Source organism: Zychaea mexicana, assembly GCF_025766255.1.
Source record: "Zychaea mexicana strain RSA 1403 chromosome Unknown BDB00scaffold_13, whole genome shotgun sequence".
Taxonomy (NCBI): Eukaryota; Fungi; Mucoromycota; class Mucoromycetes; order Mucorales; family Lichtheimiaceae; genus Zychaea; species Zychaea mexicana.
Genome location: NW_026516676.1, coordinates 91,594 through 109,280, shown reverse-complemented (window position 1 = coordinate 109,280; position 17,687 = coordinate 91,594). Strand labels below are relative to the sequence as shown.

Below are 17,687 nucleotides of genomic sequence, written 5' to 3'. Positions count from 1 at the left end.
ATGTACGTAATGATTCGATTTTGAGAAGATCGTCAGGGGAAAAAGGATCATAAGTTCTTTCTTCTTGTTTGAGTACAGTGATGACGATAATAGCAGCAAAGGCAGTGGAGTATTCACTTATGTTCACAATCGGCTTCAAGGAATCAGTACTCTTGTACACATTGTATGTTTCACGACGAGAAGGAAGGCCTGGAGATTCTTTGGGAAAGGACACGAAAAGCCATCACACTGTATAAACGGCTAGCTTTTCTTTTACTTTAAATGATCATAGTATCATATACAGAGTTAACATATCAACCATCATATAATATATTTGATAGATTCAACGTTAAACAAAGCGCAACATTATTATTATTTGTTCTATTATCGAATATTATACAAGCTTCCGTTTTACTCTTCGTCACTGCTACTGCTGCTGCTACTGCTGCTTGATGAACCATCATCCTCTTTAGCTTCTCCTTCTCCGACTTCAAGAGCAGCAGCTTCTTCTTCCGCGGCGGCCTTCTCTTCAAAGTGCTCCTTGAGCTCATGTGCGCCCCAGGCAGCCAATCCGACAGCAGCAATACCACCAACGGCCATAGCACCATATTTAACCCAGTCAGGCACCTTCTTTTCTTCTTGTTCTTCTTCCTCAACGCTGCGCTCTGCAGGTGGTGCGGGCATCGGCTTCTCATCACTATAGGGTGCAGCACCAGCACTGCCTTCGCCTTCACCAAAGCTCTGGAATTCAAGAACAAGCAATGCCTGGCCGATAGATTCAAACTCGCGACCCATAACAGAAACCCAGTCTTCGCAACGGCCTTCGGCAAACACTTGGTTCAAATTGACGCGGGCACCGCCAATAACACCGGCACGTTCTGGGTCTTCGCTCACAACTTCGATTTGCAAGTTATTCCAGCCTTCAGGAACATCACTGATATGCATATGAAATATTTTTTTGTTGATTAACATGGTCTATGCTACTTCTTCCCGCCTTTTCACCTCTTAAAAGTTTTTTCTTCAACTTCCTCGCTGCTCTTTAGCCGTTCATCCCGGGGCTCGAGAACTTACCAGTACAAAGGATGGTTCCACTGGGGCTCAGGGCCACTAGCAGTGCGTGTTCGGTGCTTTTCCTGAGGGACAACGTAACAGCCGAGAAAAGTTGGGCACTCTAAAAATGGCAGCGTGTGTACGTAGCATGTTTAATGGATCGGATAGAAAAAGGCGTCGCATTTGTTGCTAGTAAAATATATGTAACAAACCTCCAAAGCCGGCCTCGTCCAAACCACGCATAGCGACTGCATATATGAATGGTTAGCCATGTGTATCAAGAGACAGTCTACTGACTGTTGATGGTATTATTGTCGTTCTTATCGTACACGATAAACGTACCTGCATTCACTGTCAAACGTCCACAAGGCATTATTGTTATTATTATGTGTTAAAGTTTAGAAGAAGAAAATCAAAGAGGTGGGAAATACAAAGTTTACTTGTTAGCACCGTGTCCCTTTTATATGTGTGCGTGCCCGTGGCTCTCTTTGAAATGCCAAGAGAGTCTGGCTGTTGTTACTGCTGCTGTTGTTGTTGTTGTTGCGCAGGAGCGGAAATGGGAATACAAGTCAGGACGAATTAAATGCCTCATATTCCCATTCCTCATCCGTTGCAGCCTTCCTTTGTAACACAATGACCTCGGTTGTGTTTCCGAGAAAGGTGTTGCGTATAACGTGTGTGTAAAAAAAACAAAGGAGAAGTGATGATGGTATCAAGGATAAACGGGAGATGGCTAGTAGTAGTAGGTATTACCTTAATCCAAGTGGGAAGAGGACCTTGATTTGAAAAGTTGCGTGTTGTATCGGCTGACTCCGAGGAAGTTCCTCGCACAGTCTTTCTCTGAAAATGCTATGTTCTGTGTATGGATCTATCTTGATCTTTTCGTGCTTCGCATTCGGCTGATGCTTATTTCACACGAAGTGATAGATGCGGCACAGACTCACCTATGTCATATTACCAGACACAGCAACATTTTTTACTAAATAGGTTGAGGGAAAGTTACCATGTAGGATCTATTCTCGTAGCTCGTAATGTATCTCAGTAACTGCGACATGTCATATATACATCGTATAGCACATACACATTTATAGTCGCACTTCTTTCAGAAATACCACGTTGCACGGGAAGCAGTGACAACATATTGGTTTGTTTACATATATAGCGCTCATGCGAACTAATTCCACCAGACTTCTGCGTAAATACGTTTACGGGGTTTATGGTGGGAGGGCACAACTCCGGTAATACATTTCTTGAGGAAGAAAATGCTTGGCATGATTTCGATAAAAGAATAAACATGTACCATTCGTCTACCTCAATGACTGCTCAAAAGGTATTTTACATATTGGACATGCTCTATGATCCATGAGACTTTCCGTTATTAATACGAGAGCGTAGCAGTGTAGTAAGTACTACATAGTTACTCAGCCCCCAACTGCTTCAATATATGACCCGAGACTTGGAGCCGATAAGAGAAAAAAAGTTGTCAATTTCTTTTGCGTAAGGACAGCAAATGAAGAGATGAAGTCTATATACTCAAAAATTGCAATACTAGCAGGCTAGCATCATACTGACAACACTACTCGATCTTTCTTTTCATCTTCTTATAAAGTCCACAGTATCTTCATGAACGATTGCTTCTGGACAGGAAAGATGTTCCTCTTGTATTTAGATCTCTCTCTATCTTATTATATCACCAACGTACTTGGTTTTAATGTATGCCTTTAATAACTGTAGTATGGCATATGCCGCCTCCAATAATATGAGATACGATCTAGGAACTATCGTATCTGACAGCCGATAGGGGCCCCCCGAATCGCCTGAGATATAGATCGAGTTAGAATTGATCGCCTGTGAGTTATGCTTTCCAGATTGATAAACCGGCGGTTGAATAACATATGGTACTGTTAATTACCAAGGGCATGAAAAAACAACAAACAAACTACCTACCTACAGGATGGTATCCATTTAATGGAACATCCGTATGTCAGCATGAGTGTTCCCACATTTGGCAATTGTGACGCCGTTGTGACTGACATGCTTTTTGCCATGTTTTTTATATACCTTCCCAAGGTATTGTCGACCTCCGCTTTTACCGAGCGTTGAAAAAAAAGTTCAAGAAACAAAACAACACCGCCTCACCCCCGCAACCAATCTCGAATCGGGTTCATCGTACACACCTTCTTAGTTTCTCTCCTCGAAAAAAAAAACATAACACTACAAAATGGGTCACGGTTCAGCAGATCACTCCAGAGATCCCTGGTATGTTTAAACACAATTCAAATGTGTCTATAAAATATAGGAAATATATTTTTCCTTGGTCATGCTATGTCAAAGGGCTTTGAAAACTAAAAAGACGCCTGATTGTGGCATATATGTATTATTTAGTCCCTGGGTAATTCTTAATGACCTTGGAGGTGCGTTCGTCATGGGCGCTGTTGGTGGTGGTATTTGGCACTCTGTAAAAGGCGCAAAGAACTCTCCACGGGTATGTTCATAAATACCGGTTTTCGCTGATGCCTATCAGACTAGGTTGCGTTTGTTAACAAAGGGGATTATTTACAACCAGGGTGAGCGCATGGTCGGTGCTGTATCAGCGATGAAGGCACGCGCACCAGTACTTGGTGGCAACTTTGCAGTGTGGGGTGGTTTGTTCTCGACGTTCGACTGTGGTTTGAAGGGAATTAGACAAAAGGAGGATCCTTGGAACTCGATCCTGTCGGGTGCTTTGACTGGTGGTGTCCTGGCAGCCCGAGGAGGTGCAAAGGCTGCCACTGTATCGGCAGTTGTCGGTGGTGGTTTGCTTGCTCTCATCGAAGGTATCGGTATTGCCATCTCGAGATGGACTGCCGAACAGAATAAACCCGTAATGCCTCAAGTAAGTTAAGCGTTTCTTTGGTGGCGGAAGAAGTGTTAATGATCATCCATCAATTATATCATGGACGTATATACTGACACACATTTCTTTAAAAGCTTTAGATTTCTTTTTAATTAACAACATCTGCAAACATACACACACACGCACACACACTTACTATTAGTCACACGCACACACAGCCCACGCACTCACGCACATACAAAAACGCACACACGAACTTACGAATCCACTTCTTATGGAGTCCAACGACAGCTCTTTAAAAAAATTCAAAAGCCACCCCTTTCTTTATTCTTCTTTTTTCCCTTCTCTGTATACAACAAACACAACGTATGCCCTTGTGTACATATTCGCTATTTTTCTCTTATCCTCAAAAAATGACATCGTTTTTTTTTTGGTTCAAACAAGGCGTGATACTGCATAACTCTCTCTGATCTCCTTTGTTTATGCGCTACCTGGAGAGGTTGGAGGAAAAAGTGGGACCTGGTTTTCTCTGTACATTGTCTAGAAACATGTGTTTTTTTATATCTACAAACCGTGATATGATGGCAGTAATAATAAGTTGGGAGAGGGAAGAATCGGGAGAGAAGGAAAAAGAAAAAAACCTGAGGGGATAAGAGAAGGAAGAGTTGGATGTAGAAATATAGATTACAAAGGTTAAGGTGATTGCGTGTGTGCGTGTGTGCTATGTGTAGTAGTAAGGAAGTAGTATCGAAAAAAAAAAGAACAAGAAAAAAGAATAGAAAATATAGCACAGAAAAAGAAAAACGAAACCAGCGTTTTCACAGCCTCTTTTTTGTCTGTCTCTGCCTCTGTCTCTCTTATATAAAGTATTGACCACCCGAACCACCGCCTAATCCTCCCAGACCTGGTCGTCCGGGTGCAAGTCTATCCTGGTCCGGCACGGCATTGAATATCTTGAAGTTGCGTTCGGAAATATCCTGCGTGTCCCTGACTTCCATGATAGATGCGACGTTGCCGCACCGGTAGCAGTAATTGGGCGCAGACCATACAGTAACCAGCTCATCATTCGGAAACATATACTTGTAGCCTTCCTGCACAAGCTGGTGGGCGCGTGCCACAAGCGATAGGCCGTTGATATGATTGAACTATACAATATGGCATACGAGAGACCGTTTAATACCTCTCTTTCCGTCCCCATCCCCACTTTTTGTACAGATGAAAAAAGCAGCAATTTTTTTTACCTCGCTCGTGACCTTGCCTCCAAATAGCCATCCTGCGCCGCGTGGACTTACTGCCCATGTATCAATGTCTTCCGGATCCGACCACATCAAATCGCAAAAGGATCCCTCGTGCGGGATTTCTTGCGCACGGTGAATCGTTCGAATCTGATCCAACGCCTTCACATCAGGAGACAGACCACCGTGAACGCAAAGGATAGATCCATCAATGATCTACACAACCCCAGATGTAATGTTGCCAACTTATCAGTTACCTCACTACATCTCAATCCAAAGCGAACTGTTGTCTCCACTGAATCTCTTCCTGCCATAAAACAGCTTTTCAAAAGGTACTTACAGCAGCTACCGTCAAATAATCAAAAACTGAGCAACAGTATTTCCAAACATTCGCATTGCCATATTTCGCTTGACACTCATCTGTTGTGTTACCAACCATATTCAATCGTTATTACTTATTAGTACATACGAATCCTATCTGATCCGTCTTCCCTCCGTGTTTTAGTAGATTTACCATAAAAGCCATACACCTGGGTGATCTGTCTGCTCTCGTGGTTGCCACGCAACAGCGTGATCTTGTGCGGGTACCTGGTTTCCCATTCAAATAATAACGTTAGCAACTCATTGTTTCCAACTCAAATCATCATCATCGTCCCTGCATCCCCTTTATATTTTGCAGTACAAACCCCCCCCCCAGGGAACTTACCGTGCTTTCAACACCATTAATAATGTGAATGTTTCCAAACTAAAGTAGCCACGGTCCACAAAATCTCCCTGCATACAACATCGTTAGCCCTTCTATCCATGCGTTTCCTTCACTTTTTTTTTTTGCTTCATACTTTACCATAAAAATATAATTGGTGTCTTCAACATCGCCACCCACACGAAACAGTTCGAGCAGATCGTAGAATTGCCCTAATCGGTTTTATTCAACCCTCATCTCTTTTTAGTCATTGACGCTCTCTCCTTTGTCCTTTGCAAAGAAAAGGGAGTTATTACAAAGGGGGTTTTTTTCTTTTTACCATGAATGTCGCCACACACCGTAACGGGCGATTGAACTGGCTGTATATTTGATTCCTCCATGAGCAATTCCTTTACCTATATCCAAACATATAAGTTTATCCAAATACTTCTCTCTCTCACAGAGAACGGAAATTTTGTGTGTAAAAAAGAAAGGACGAGATGCAAAAAGGGAAAGAAAAAAGAAACAAACCATTTCACAAAGTTTCTTAATGTCGTGTTCGGGAAGGTACTCGCATTTGCGGACGGTTTCTAACCATTCTTCAGGGTTACCCATCCTGCAGCAGCGACACACAAAAAATAAGAGGCCTATAAGTTACAGGAGGTGAAGGCTACAAAGAGAGAGTGTGCCGTCCCCAATAGAACCAATTTGGGTTATCTAATTCCAGCGGTTTTTTTTGCCACCCGATCGGGCCGAATTTTTCGCAACGCGTCAAGAAGCGAATAAGGGAATCCAATCTTTGGTATATATCACAGTGTGCCCTTTTATGTAAACTGTGAGAAATGGGTCAATGGTTCTATTGTTAACTATCGTATAGCTACTAGCAATTGTGGTTGCTGCTCAGTAAAGCAGGTGCTTTCAGTTTTTGCTGGGATCAAAGATAAAATAAAGTTAGATGTAGTACTGTACTGATGGATTTCAAAAAGAATTTCTATATGGACTTACTTTGCGTACAATGCAATAGATATACTTTGAGATAATACAATACACTAATTAAAGCTTGTTTATAACTTTAAATCCATAGTCTACATTGGTCTTTGCCATTTCATAAGATGCGACCATGGGTGTAACTAATATAATCATCAGCATCGATCCGCTTGCTCGTCAAACAACAACGATAAGTAAAGTCACTACATTGTTTTCCTTACCAGAGCAATAACGTAAATTCATAGCCCACGCATCTGTTCCTTCGGGAGCATTCGTTGGAAAAACGATGCCCGTGAAATCCGGTGCAAAATGGAAAACAAGACGTCCAGATTCTTGTCCTTCTGCTGTTTTACGAACAGCTTGTTCTGCTGGTTCTTCAGTACTGGCAGGTTTACTTGGATCCGCCGATCGAATTTTGTCGGCCGGTAAGGGCTTGAACAAGTTGCCATAGTGCATCTTGTTAAAAGTGGTCAGATAGACAGGCCGTTTCTCGGCTGATAATGGTATATTGACATTAAATAATCCGTCTTCTGGCCACTGGTTGACCTTGTACAGTTGTCGTATTATATCGACAGCTACATAATATGTATGTAATGTCAGAAATCGGCCTTTTCTTATTGAAGGACTCTCTTTTTCTCTCTCGTGGCCATTTTCTTACCCATTTCAATAGATCCTTGGATTTCCTTTTTGCCAAAGTTCCGCTCGAAAATAGCAAACGACAGTGCGATAGACTTTTGTTTACACATCACTGCTTCCAGAGCAGCACCAATCGTACCAGAAGAGAGCGTATATACCCTTCAAGTTTTCATAATAGTATCAATTAACAGCATTCCGTTAATGAATGTATGCTAAATCACAAACATAAAAAAAACTCACGTGGATGTGTTTCGGCCAAAGTTGGGTCCACCAAGAACAAGATCAAACTGCTCGTCTTTAAATATGTAGTTCAAAGCAATATTGACACAAGTCGCTGGAGTGCTGTTTAGCTATTTAGAGTACATGTTGTTACCATGGTCAGTAATGGTAAAAGTAGTAGCATGGGCTGCCAAATTGACCCTATATCATAGTAACAGTTGCCATGACACTAGTGTGTGTATTATGGAGGGATCGCCCTTCTTACACGCCGCGACGCGTTGTATGTTTTTTTCTGCATAAACGTAGTCATATATATTTACCAAGACAAAATCGGACGGATTGCGTCTATGATAACTGATTTCTCCAGTGTCTCTATGGTAATAGGACACGTCAATGTGATCCTTGATCATAAACGACTTGGATATCCATGACTTTTGCGCGTTTGGAAGACACACTCTATCGTGTGTGTTTTTGTTAGCTTGCTCGATGTGAGTGGAGTAGTTTTAGATAAAAGTCCCCCTTACTCACTTGACATCCCATCCCAAACCTTCCAAGTGCTCAATGAAGGGCAGAATGAAGGGTGACTCCTCTCTACTTGGAGGACCTGAGTCAGGAAAGTTGAGAGTGAGTTTCCAGCGCTAGCTTCAGTTTGAGTTTGCGGTTGCTCACTCTTGGTAACATATGGAAAGGTTAATTATACCATCGTCATTGGAAATCAAAACTTTGAGAGGTCGCTCAGTCATGGTAACAAAAAAGAAAATATGTGTGTATATTAAATGAACCAAGGCGTTCTGGCTTTACGAAACAAATAAAAAACAAGCTTCCGCGGATATATAATCATTACACAATGACTAAGATGCAATACAATACTCAAATTGACAGATGTTATCAAGTAAGCCTACCCCAAAGCAATGCCCAATTTTCCCATTGAGATAGATTGCTCCAAACGTAATATTTAGGTATGTGTCGATCCATTGATCAAAAAAGCCATAGCCTTGTATCTACATACCACGAACAGAAAATTGTGGATATAATGACAAAGAGCAACGGAGAAAAGGTGGGGAGGGCAGCTTGTAATATAGGGTATAATAATGTATATATGTATGTGTATATGGCAAATATAAATAAAACAGTAAATTAGAACTTTGCTACTGAAAACAAAGGTGTTGGAAAGAAGCGTTGTACGAGTGTGAAAAAAATAGCCAAGATTCTTGCTGTAGTACTGTTGTTGTTTTGAGTTGCTTAGCATGCACAGCCTGCGGCATCGGCGTTGCTTGTGCTGAGATTAACCTTTTGCACTAAAGTCCACAAAAAGAAGAGAAGAGGCATATGAGTATTGTCGGCTTGAGGTTGTCCATACTGAAAGGAAGAACTTACTCTGTTCTTTGGTGTCGTTGCCATTGGAGTCGATACCAGGCAGGTTTTGAGCAATCTTCCTGAAAAGCGTTTTTACCTATAGATAGAGCACAAGATCATTATCAGTTGCTGCTGCTGCTGCTGCTGCTGCTGCAAGGTCCGCTTGCTGCTTCCCACCCCAGATCATCCGTCATCGCCCAATGTTGCGTGTACACGTACGTTGTGGCCGGCTTTGGCACTAGTTTCTATAAACATCACATTTAACTCTTTGGCACGCTTTTCGCCTTCATCCGGTGTTACTTCTCTGTAGAATACATACGAAGGAAGAAAGGTTTAGTTCATCCACACATTTCTAGTCCTGCATCATTGATCTTGGCCCTTTCGCGTTTTCAACTATATACCTCTTTTCATTCAAGTCCGTCTTGTTGCCGACAAGGACAATGATCACTTGATTGCCTCGCTCTGCTCTGACATCGTCAATCCATTTGGATGTGTTCATGAACGATTCGCGGTCTAAAATAGAGTGTCAGAAAGCAAAAGGACCAGAAGGATGTTTTAATGATGTTTATGACTTAACTGGAAATGTCATATACAATCACGGCAACAGAAGAATCTCGGATATAGCTGGGAATCAAGCTCCGGAATCGTTCCTGCAGCGGGTCAAATCGCACATCATTCTTTGAGTAAGTAAAGTACGTAAGGCAGAACAGCTGGAGAAGCAAAATCATCATTTCATTCATTACCTGACCCGCAGTATCCCACAGTTGCAAACGAACAGTCTTGTCTTCCAAATACATGGTCTTTGACAAGAAATCAATGCCGATAGTGGCCTATTGTTGTGGGGGTTTTTTTTTCATCTCTCATTAGTTTCCCTCGATGTATGCTATGGCTAGTTCTCTCTATATTGTTTACCTGATACGTGTTATCAAACGAGTCATACATGAATCTCGTAATGAGCGAAGTTTTGCCAACTATCTCACACTATTTCTTTAATATTCACAGAATGACTGAATTGCCAGGGCCAAAAGGCTACTTTACCACTTTGCTCGCCAAGGAAAACGAGCTTGTACTTTCGCAGAGGGCTGCTGAATTCAGGGCTTGTCATGACTGTTTGTGTTGAGAGGAAAAGGGCAAAGAAACGGGAAAAAGACGGTGGAAAAAGAGAAAAACACACACACAAACTTTGTACGAACCCACGTACGAAAAAAAAAGGCGACAGTTCTCTCTTCTACTTCTCTCTTTCTCTATTGCCTTGGAGAGAAAAAAGCATGTACGACGTGACTTTTCGTACACCCTCCGACTCTCTTTCGTTTTTGCCCAAAAAAGTTGGCAGTTCAGTGTGAGTAGTAAACAAAGATGTCTGATGAAAACTTGGTTAGTGATATTCCATGCATAATATTGCTGCAAAAAGAAGAATTCCAAGGCGAAAGATGATAATCCTGTGCTGCTTCTGTTTGCTTATAGAATCGTCCAAGTAGAGCATACCATGGAACTAGCGGCAAGCGGATGCGGAAGGAAGGTGGGCGGAGCGAGTGGACAGTTCCGGGAGATGGTGTTACCTATGGAAACAAAAAGCGAGTAAAAACGTTTGCGGCGGATGCTCAAAAATAGCTCCACGGATTACACCGTTTTGATGTGTGATGAGAGTTGGTGTGCGTGTGTGTGTGACACAGAGAGAGGATGGTGCTCTTTTTTCATTTTCCAGGGTCATGGCTTCAATTTCCGTGGGACGGCGCGAGTATGTGGTTGCTACTAGCTCTCACTATGGCGTAACCAAGTACAGCATGTTTGAATAGCTCATACCTACTGATTAGCTGACTGTTGTTCTTGAGTCCCTTCAGTCTGATCCCTGTAGTAAATGGCACATACACATATAAGCAAACGTGCATGCCGGAGTTTCACTTTGATATGCCTGGCATAAAGATAACCTAGCCTCACAATGCATTTCGCCCTCTTTTCTAACAAATATGTATTATCGTATCATCAGCATCCTATCATAGGACACTACTTTATTGAAGGGGCCTCCTGTCTAGGGGGACTGTAGGTAAAATGAAACAATCAAAGAACAAAAAAGCAAAAAAAATAACACCGGATACAATTATTTCGTTGATATAAGTCGGGCTCTTTTAAGCTTCATGCTTTGGCGACTTGTTTGTGACTTGGAGTGGACCACTGGCAATGTTTGGAGGGTTGACTTCAGTAATAGTTTGGCTACCGGGGGCCATGTTAATTAACGCCGGCTTTTGTCCAGCTGCCTTTTGCGCGGCAACTGTTTTTCCATCAGAAAGGCCCACGAGCTTTTTGGACATGAGGCTAGAACCTGAACTGCCAGAGGCAGCGGCTTTGTTATGACTACCTTGTGGATTCGCATCCTTCTATTAAAACATATAAAAGAAACAAGAATAGAGGCGCGAGTTAGCGAAAAATGCATATTGAAGCGAATACTGTTCCTTTTAAAGTAATACATTACCTGACGGGCAAGTTTGAGGTGGATCAAATCCTTATTTGCAAGATCCTGGACAGGAAGAGTCGACGAGGAAGACTTCTTTTTACCACCACCTCGACGCAACAAATGTGCCCGTTTCGCAAGACCAATCAGAGTAGCGCTTCCTCCGGTTGAAGGCGCCGACGAACTGCCACCACCGCCGACAGCATCCAAGAATTTGACGGGTGGTTGAGTAGTAGAATCGTTTATCTTGGTAACTTTGTTTTGGTGGTGGCCGGTATGGTGATGCCGAGTCGTCTGTTGGTGGTTCCCATCATCTATTTGCTCGATTTTCTGGTTTTGGAGTCCTTTACGACCACCATTGACTGGACCAACGCTGGGAACCAATCGGTTGACAAAGCTTCGAGTGCCTTGTGGATCAGATGCACCGACACATAGTGCAAAAATTGCGACCATGAAGCAGATTATCAAACGCATTATATCGTTCTTCTTGCAGTGAGTGGAATGGGGAGATATTATAAAAGGATAGTGGTGGGAGGACGCTCGGGAAAGGGTGGAATAGCTAAATGCTACTGCTTGTCTTTGTTTCTCTGTATACGAGAAATTTGAAAGAAAAAAGATATATGGAGAATATCAATGTATTTTTGCTTGCTTGTTAATATATATACTCGAGCACTAGCCCCTCCCTTTTTCTGTTTCTTTCGTCGATTTTCTTGCTCCTTCTTCCTCCTCCTTCAAAAAAGCACATGCAAAGATATATGACACAACAGCATCGTCTATTAATGATTTTACTGCTGTCGGTGTGTGCGTGTGCTCTCCTGAACTTTCTTTTTGCACGTCTTTTGTAATATCTACTCTCCTTATTTGCTACACTGTTCTAAATTAGACATTTGCGTTAGCGGAGAGAGATTTAGCGTTGTCATGGTAAAAGAAATGAAGGTGGTAACATACCTGCTCGCGGGGAAGCTGATGATGATCATAAAAAGGAATATGTAGTAAGAGACATTACTTAGCAAAAGGGAATTCAGCAATTACACACTCATCATGAAGTCAATTACTATCATATGATTGGCATAGCGATATACCATGCCAGATATAGTTGAGAAAATCCTTATTACACAATGGGATCTACTGCTGGTTTCAGTTGTCAAGGTTCCTCATGTATTGCATAAACACTCGCTAGCTCGAAAGAAAAGGGATATATAATTTCACCTTTATAGTGGTTCTTGCTACGCTAACACCTATGTCCGAAGAAGTCAATAATGAGTAGCTACATTTGAAAGCAATCATAGATCCTAATACGAGAAAATTATAATCTTATACCCTCTTGACCGTCTTATGCGACGTCCTATTGACCGGCTTCTTGATCCTTGCGGAGGGCTTGGATTATGTCTTCGTTTTTGTACTGTCCGGTCCTCATCACATGTTGTTGTTGCCTTCCTTTTTTTTTTTTTACCTCGTCGTTTCCTCTTGTTTGACTTTATTCGTTTTGCTCTTCTCTTCTGTTTCATCTGCGTCTTCGCCACTATTACCTACTTCAGAGCTATAAAGGCCATCACCACTATAGCTACTGGTGCTACTAGTAGGATCACTGTCCGTTTCAGTGCCATCATCGTCATCTCTTCTGTCTTTGTCACTTTTGTTATAAGCATCTTCATCTTGTTCCCTTTTCTCTCCCTCGTCTTTTTGATTCGCTTCAGTACACCGACCTTTCCCTTTGACTTTAATTGCACAAAAAGCCGTCAAAACGTCATCTTATCACAAACATCTGTTTTACTGTATATACAAATCTCTTACCCGCTTTAGACCGAGTGGAGTATCTGTGGTGTTCTGGTCCAGGAGAAGAGGCTGGTTGAGTTGATGATCGTGCTTGCGATGATGATGGAGCTGTATCAGATTCCACACTTTAGAATAAGAAATATATACGGCACCAGCATAGCTAAATATACGGATCGAAACTTTATGCCCTTACCAGAACTTAAACTTGCTTGGGTTCCGCGCCTTAACACTTGCGATGATGAAGCAACCGCTTGAGATCTGGGAGGTAGTTGTGATTTTTGTGCTCCCCGAGTCACTGACGACGACGACGACGACAGCAATAATCAACGCGATGGTATCTCTGACTTCCTTTCTGAAGACGATGATGCTTGCCGTCGTAAGTGACGATGACGGTCTAGGCGGTCGCAAAAGTGGCAGTTGTGGTGATGATGACGCTTCCTCCTGTTGGCGTCGCGATCGTGATGATGAAGGCCGTGATAGCGGTAAAAGTGACTGTGCTAATGATGATGATGATGATGATGATTATGACGATACTTCATTTACTTCAGAATTGTTGGAACTTTGATCTGTATCAGGATTTGACTCGTCGTTCGAGTCGGACGATGTGGCGTCTCCAACGATTCTTAAACGTTCAGGTATCGTTCCTGTTCCACGTAACTCTCGTAATATGATTCTGAAAGTCATGACAGCGTTCGTCGTGGCTGCTGCCCGCCTGCTAACGTATCCGCGGGATCCAAACAATTTTGATTGATGCATCTATAGAACATATGCGAATGGTAGAAGTTCATACAGCTTCCTTATTCCACTTTGCTTGTTTCTTGTGTAGAGTAATAAAAATAATTTACGGACAATTCTGCATATGTACCTTAAGAGCCCATGGCACGTTACATTTGGTGTTCTTTGACGTCGGTATGGTCTGGGATTCACTTTTGAAATTTTCTATGCGCGAGCTACAAGCAGGACAAAACGTGGATGTATAATACTCGTCAATTGAGTATACGGCGAAGCCCATTCTTCTCAGCATCCTACGCATGCGAATGCCACGGATTTAGTCATGATACTTCTGATGGGCACCAGACCAGCTGCCCATAATCAAAGTAGGGTCTGGGCCGAATGTTCTCGTAAGTTCTTAGCGAGATGCTGGTCTGCTTGCAGTTGGTTTATCTTGCTGGATAGACGGGCTTTCTGAATAACGGAAGCTTACCTTGTAGTGATCGCTCTTGATCTATCCCGGCACAATTAGTGTATCAGAGAGTGAGGATGGGCTCTGCTTCAGCTCTGACTTGCAAGTGGCAAAGCAGCCATCGACTTGCGCAGTCGATGCTGCTTGTTGTGAAAGCCGATCCTCGCAGTGCTGAACCTCTGCCGGTTTGCTATTTTGCAGTATATTGCGAAACTTGGTTCTCTTCGTCTCCTTCGATTTTTGATTTCTTGTGTATGTGTAGCTTGGCAGTGTTCTGCGCAGTGCTCTCTTCATGCATACAATACAAAAGATCGCGTCTCCCACGGTCAATCAACACACAGTTTTCCGTGGGTAGATCGTCGGCATCCAACTTGTGTATATATTCAAATTCATCCTTCTTCTTGCTACCCTTTTTCGCCCTCTTGCCACGCTTCCGACCGGTTCTTCTTCTTCCCCTGGTATCCTTCTCTTTTGAAATCGATATGGCGACGCCGTCAGTGTGAATCAGTAATCGGCTGTTTGTGGGACCTTCATTATGGAAAGCTTTTGCACCGAGGTTGACAGCTTTATTCCAGATCTCGCGCTTCTTTTTCTTGGTTACTTTTGTCCGGTTTAATTGCCTTTTAAGCAATATATTTCCTTGAAGTATAACCGTATCGATAGTTACATGGCATGGGGGGTCAAGTAGTACGCAGTGGCATGCATTGGAATGACCTGAGGCGAGTACAGTATTTTCACAGTAATCTGTCATCTTGAAGTAGCAATACAAATGATTTGGTGGATACACCTCGACGTCGTAGTAATATAGAGTACTTCTGATAATCGTAGCTGTCGGGATACGCGTTGTAGATCATACGAAAGAACGCTCGTAGATTTTCAGGACAATCTTCGGCGGACAAGTCATCAGGGTTACGCCGCTTTGCAATAGCTTCCTTGATGCGGTTTTCCGGCCGTGTGATCTCTTCGTAGATGGTCTGCTTGATGTTTTCTTCAGTATGGCCTTGATGCCTGAGTTCGTTCTATCTGTCACTACTCCTACATTTGATGTCCAACAGGTTGTTGGGGACCATCCGCAGCCGATTACCAAACTGGTTTTTGACAGAGACTGAATATGCGTAGGACACTTTTGTGCTCTCGTGCAATGCAGTCTGCTGCGGACCACGGGGAGACTCCATACGCTGGTAGCCGGTGACTCGAAGGTAGTCGTTGGTATTTTGGTCGATTCAGCTGCGAAATCGTCGTACGTCCGGGCTCTGTGCGGCTCTAGTTGCGCGTTGTGTCAATGATTTGAATACTTCGGTAAAAAGTAAGGGTTGGCCATAATCCTGAAGATTGAATCGTCCGCTATCTTAAGCTGTCTGAGGATCGTCGTCTGCATGGCGTTGTTCTCTGTGTAATTGTTCTTCAGCTTGATGTTGCCGGCGAAGCTCATGAAGGAATATAAGTTTTGATAGCTGGTACGTTCGAGTGGTGAGCGTGTTGACGGTACGCACGTAAATTTCCAGTCGTTCAAGTAACTCCTCGTTCCAGCCAATGTGGTTGATTGACATTTTGACACCCAAAACGCGCCCGTCAGAGGCTGCGCCTTGATCTTCCATAAATCTACTGTTTGCCTCAAAGTGCATTAACTAATTTGCACAAAATCGGTTCGCTTTTACTTTAGATATTCTTTTTGAACTAATAGTTTCACACCTTTTCCAATAGAACCGATATTTCTGTGGAATAAAGAAGAGTAAGATCCCAGAGTGCTTATGCGTGACAAGCGTATTTATCAGCTTCATGCAACCGTTCTTACTGGCTCACGTTTTCAACTAGAGAGCGACAGATTGTTCTGTGCAAGCACGGTAATACTATTGTTGTCTGGTATAGATTCAATGCTTGTGTCTCCATGTGTTGCTACAAGCCCGGAAGATGTCCATCAATCACCTGTGTTTAGCCCGCGCTGCTCCTACCAAATCTCTTTTAAAAGATACCCATGCACGGGGAAGAAAAAAAAAGTACTATCTAGTACGAACAGAACGGTATTTATGCAGTATGTACAACTATGTCAGAGTAGCTTTGCTGCGTTACTGTTCGTTTACATTAGACTATTCATCTCTAGATTCTTTTATATCACTTGGTAGAAAGACTCTTGTGGCCCAAATTGATGCATAAAATTTACGTCTTTCATTTTAAGCAATGGGAATAACACATGCTTTGCGCTGTTGTTGTTCGTTATCTTTTACAGCTATCTTTTCTCGGATACAATGCTGAATACCACTCACCCCTGCTATCTCTTTGTTCATGTTTTTTAGTGTTCCAGTTTTGGTTCCTTTTGGCCCAGGCTTTGTTTGCACAAGGGCATCGTAGTCCACCTCCACGCCATACATCATTGCTTGTACACATATCGAGGGTCTCCTTGTTTTGGTTATGCGTCCAGATTGGTCGTTTGTACAGATTCTATTGAGTTGTTATACACTTTACTGTATTGCACATAAACGTTGTAGTTTCGGTAATGTCTCTCTTGCAGACTATCTACTCTGCAATCTGTTCGGCTACAAGGTGTTTCGTCAATTGTTCGATAACATAATGGGGAAAGGGCACGCCTCGCTTGAGCGTCGATTGATAACGCAAGGCGTAATCATCAGCGTGTCCAACGACGTACAGGGCGAAATAGAACTTATACCAAAAAACATTGTGAGCCCTTTGTATCAATGAGATGATGGTGCAAAAACGGGAAGCACCGCATCTAAAATGTAGATGATAGTTGCCATGATTTTCTTGCCCAAATATACGACGTTTCTTTTCCAATGGTTGTTGGAGATATTTCATGATTATCCTCATTATATTTAAAAGCGATTCAACGCAAGTTAGGATGTTGGCCAACGTCGGCAGATCACGTTGTGATTTCCTTATTTCCACCGCCCATCTTGTTTCCTTTGATTATGTATCTGATGACATGCTACTGTCCACACGTTTATATGACCAAACGATTCCCTAAACATCATAATCCACTGTTGGGAAAACTAATTTCAGGACTTATGAGTTTTTCTGTAAAGCGACGATCCCTATTGGAGGGACTAGTCATTTCGGCGCTCATTATCAGCCGTCGCCCACGGTGTGCAATGCCTTTGAAAGCGACCGAGAGACTAAGTCCTTCTTGACCTATTGGTAAAGGTGACATGGCTCGGTGAACATTTTCGTACACTGACCGGATCAGTGGCTCAAACCAAAAACGTAGCCTTGGAGCGTTCATTATACGGGAAACCCTACATGGTTTAAAGCAAACGCATGTAGTCCAAGAGCAAACACATATTACT

At 42.7% G+C, this 17,687-nt stretch overlaps 8 protein-coding genes across 8 annotated transcripts; 1 reads left to right on the top strand and 7 right to left on the bottom strand.

Moving 5' to 3' along the window:
- Positions 1 to 223: 223 nt before the first annotated feature.
- Positions 224 to 1,718, bottom strand: BDB00DRAFT_890956 (uncharacterized protein; the record flags this gene model as incomplete). The annotated part of the gene is made up of 5 exons (XM_053128474.1): positions 1,372 to 1,718; positions 1,242 to 1,277; positions 1,051 to 1,150; positions 438 to 913; positions 224 to 255 (listed from the first exon to the last, which is right to left on the bottom strand). Exons 1-5 carry the CDS (start codon positions 1,400 to 1,402, stop codon positions 224 to 226), a joined length of 675 nt encoding a protein of 224 aa, XP_052982867.1. The 5' UTR covers positions 1,403 to 1,718.
- A 1,532-nt stretch (positions 1,719 to 3,250) lies between these two features.
- Positions 3,251 to 4,005, top strand: BDB00DRAFT_785359 (mitochondrial inner membrane translocase subunit Tim17/Tim22/Tim23/peroxisomal protein PMP24; the record flags this gene model as incomplete). Its single annotated transcript, XM_053120536.1, has 4 exons — positions 3,251 to 3,288; positions 3,415 to 3,514; positions 3,596 to 3,904; positions 4,000 to 4,005. 4 exons carry the CDS (start codon positions 3,251 to 3,253, stop codon positions 4,003 to 4,005), a joined length of 453 nt encoding a protein of 150 aa, XP_052982866.1.
- A 518-nt stretch (positions 4,006 to 4,523) lies between these two features.
- On the bottom strand, positions 4,524 to 6,561 carry BDB00DRAFT_98605 (Metallo-dependent phosphatase-like protein). The gene is made up of 8 exons (XM_053130030.1): positions 6,314 to 6,561; positions 6,123 to 6,198; positions 5,945 to 6,015; positions 5,807 to 5,874; positions 5,615 to 5,688; positions 5,441 to 5,520; positions 5,107 to 5,316; positions 4,524 to 5,010 (listed from the first exon to the last, which is right to left on the bottom strand). Exons 1-8 carry the CDS (start codon positions 6,395 to 6,397, stop codon positions 4,723 to 4,725), a joined length of 951 nt encoding a protein of 316 aa, XP_052982865.1. The 5' UTR covers positions 6,398 to 6,561; the 3' UTR covers positions 4,524 to 4,722.
- A 25-nt stretch (positions 6,562 to 6,586) lies between these two features.
- Positions 6,587 to 8,447, bottom strand: BDB00DRAFT_807973 (survival protein sure-like phosphatase/nucleotidase). The gene is made up of 8 exons (XM_053122373.1): positions 8,325 to 8,447; positions 8,153 to 8,228; positions 7,945 to 8,080; positions 7,646 to 7,755; positions 7,428 to 7,564; positions 6,991 to 7,344; positions 6,788 to 6,912; positions 6,587 to 6,710 (listed from the first exon to the last, which is right to left on the bottom strand). Exons 1-7 carry the CDS (start codon positions 8,365 to 8,367, stop codon positions 6,836 to 6,838), a joined length of 933 nt encoding a protein of 310 aa, XP_052982864.1. The 5' UTR covers positions 8,368 to 8,447; the 3' UTR covers positions 6,587 to 6,710; positions 6,788 to 6,835.
- BDB00DRAFT_807971 (uncharacterized protein) lies at positions 8,448 to 9,024 on the bottom strand. The gene has a single exon (XM_053122372.1). The coding sequence runs from the start codon at positions 8,871 to 8,873 to the stop codon at positions 8,580 to 8,582; it is 294 nt and encodes a 97-aa protein (XP_052982863.1). The 5' UTR covers positions 8,874 to 9,024; the 3' UTR covers positions 8,448 to 8,579.
- BDB00DRAFT_98435 (ras-related protein rab-like protein-6A) lies at positions 8,816 to 10,268 on the bottom strand. Its single transcript, XM_053130008.1, has 8 exons — positions 10,019 to 10,268; positions 9,893 to 9,951; positions 9,724 to 9,810; positions 9,558 to 9,630; positions 9,382 to 9,493; positions 9,200 to 9,284; positions 9,002 to 9,077; positions 8,816 to 8,922 (listed from the first exon to the last, which is right to left on the bottom strand). The coding sequence occupies exons 1-8, from the start codon at positions 10,083 to 10,085 to the stop codon at positions 8,867 to 8,869; spliced, it is 615 nt and encodes a 204-aa protein (XP_052982862.1). The 5' UTR covers positions 10,086 to 10,268; the 3' UTR covers positions 8,816 to 8,866.
- A 4,854-nt stretch (positions 10,269 to 15,122) lies between these two features.
- Positions 15,123 to 15,563, bottom strand: BDB00DRAFT_785356 (uncharacterized protein; the record flags this gene model as incomplete). Its single annotated transcript, XM_053120535.1, has 2 exons — positions 15,123 to 15,388; positions 15,428 to 15,563. 2 exons carry the CDS (start codon positions 15,561 to 15,563, stop codon positions 15,123 to 15,125), a joined length of 402 nt encoding a protein of 133 aa, XP_052982861.1.
- Positions 15,564 to 15,737: 174 nt separating this feature from the next.
- Positions 15,738 to 15,986, bottom strand: BDB00DRAFT_758182 (uncharacterized protein; the record flags this gene model as incomplete). Its single annotated transcript, XM_053119036.1, has 1 exon — positions 15,738 to 15,986. The coding sequence occupies one exon, from the start codon at positions 15,984 to 15,986 to the stop codon at positions 15,738 to 15,740; it is 249 nt and encodes an 82-aa protein (XP_052982860.1).
- Between the last annotated feature and the right edge of the window lie 1,701 nt (positions 15,987 to 17,687).

Bases quoted from the DNA above. Each gene is read 5' to 3' on its own strand.
- BDB00DRAFT_98605 (XM_053130030.1), bottom strand. From the start codon at position 6,397: ATGGGTAACCCTGAAGAATGGTTAGAAACCGTCCGCAAATGCGAGTAC. The intron at 6,199-6,313 runs GTTTGTTTCTTT...GTTTGGATATAG, and splicing joins TTAAGAAACTTTGTGAAATG to GTAAAGGAATTGCTCATGGA. The intron at 5,875-5,944 runs GTAAAGTATGAA...TGTTGTATGCAG, and splicing joins ACACCAATTATATTTTTATG to GGAGATTTTGTGGACCGTGG.
- BDB00DRAFT_807973 (XM_053122373.1), bottom strand. From the start codon at position 8,367: ATGACTGAGCGACCTCTCAAAGTTTTGATTTCCAATGACGATG. The intron at 8,229-8,324 runs GTATAATTAACC...TTCCTGACTCAG, and splicing joins TTTGATTTCCAATGACGATG to GTCCTCCAAGTAGAGAGGAG. The intron at 7,756-7,944 runs GTAAATATATAT...TACTCTAAATAG, and splicing joins ATCCGTCCGATTTTGTCTTG to CTAAACAGCACTCCAGCGAC.
- BDB00DRAFT_807971 (XM_053122372.1), bottom strand. From the start codon at position 8,873: ATGCTAAGCAACTCAAAACAACAACAGTACTACAGCAAGAATCTTGGC.
- BDB00DRAFT_98435 (XM_053130008.1), bottom strand. From the start codon at position 10,085: ATGACAAGCCCTGAATTCAGCAGCCCTCTGCGAAAGTACAAGCTCGTT. The intron at 9,285-9,381 runs GTATATAGTTGA...TGTATTCTACAG, and splicing joins ACGGACTTGAATGAAAAGAG to AGAAGTAACACCGGATGAAG. The intron at 9,078-9,199 runs GTACGTGTACAC...CTCTATCTATAG, and splicing joins GTGCCAAAGCCGGCCACAAC to GTAAAAACGCTTTTCAGGAA.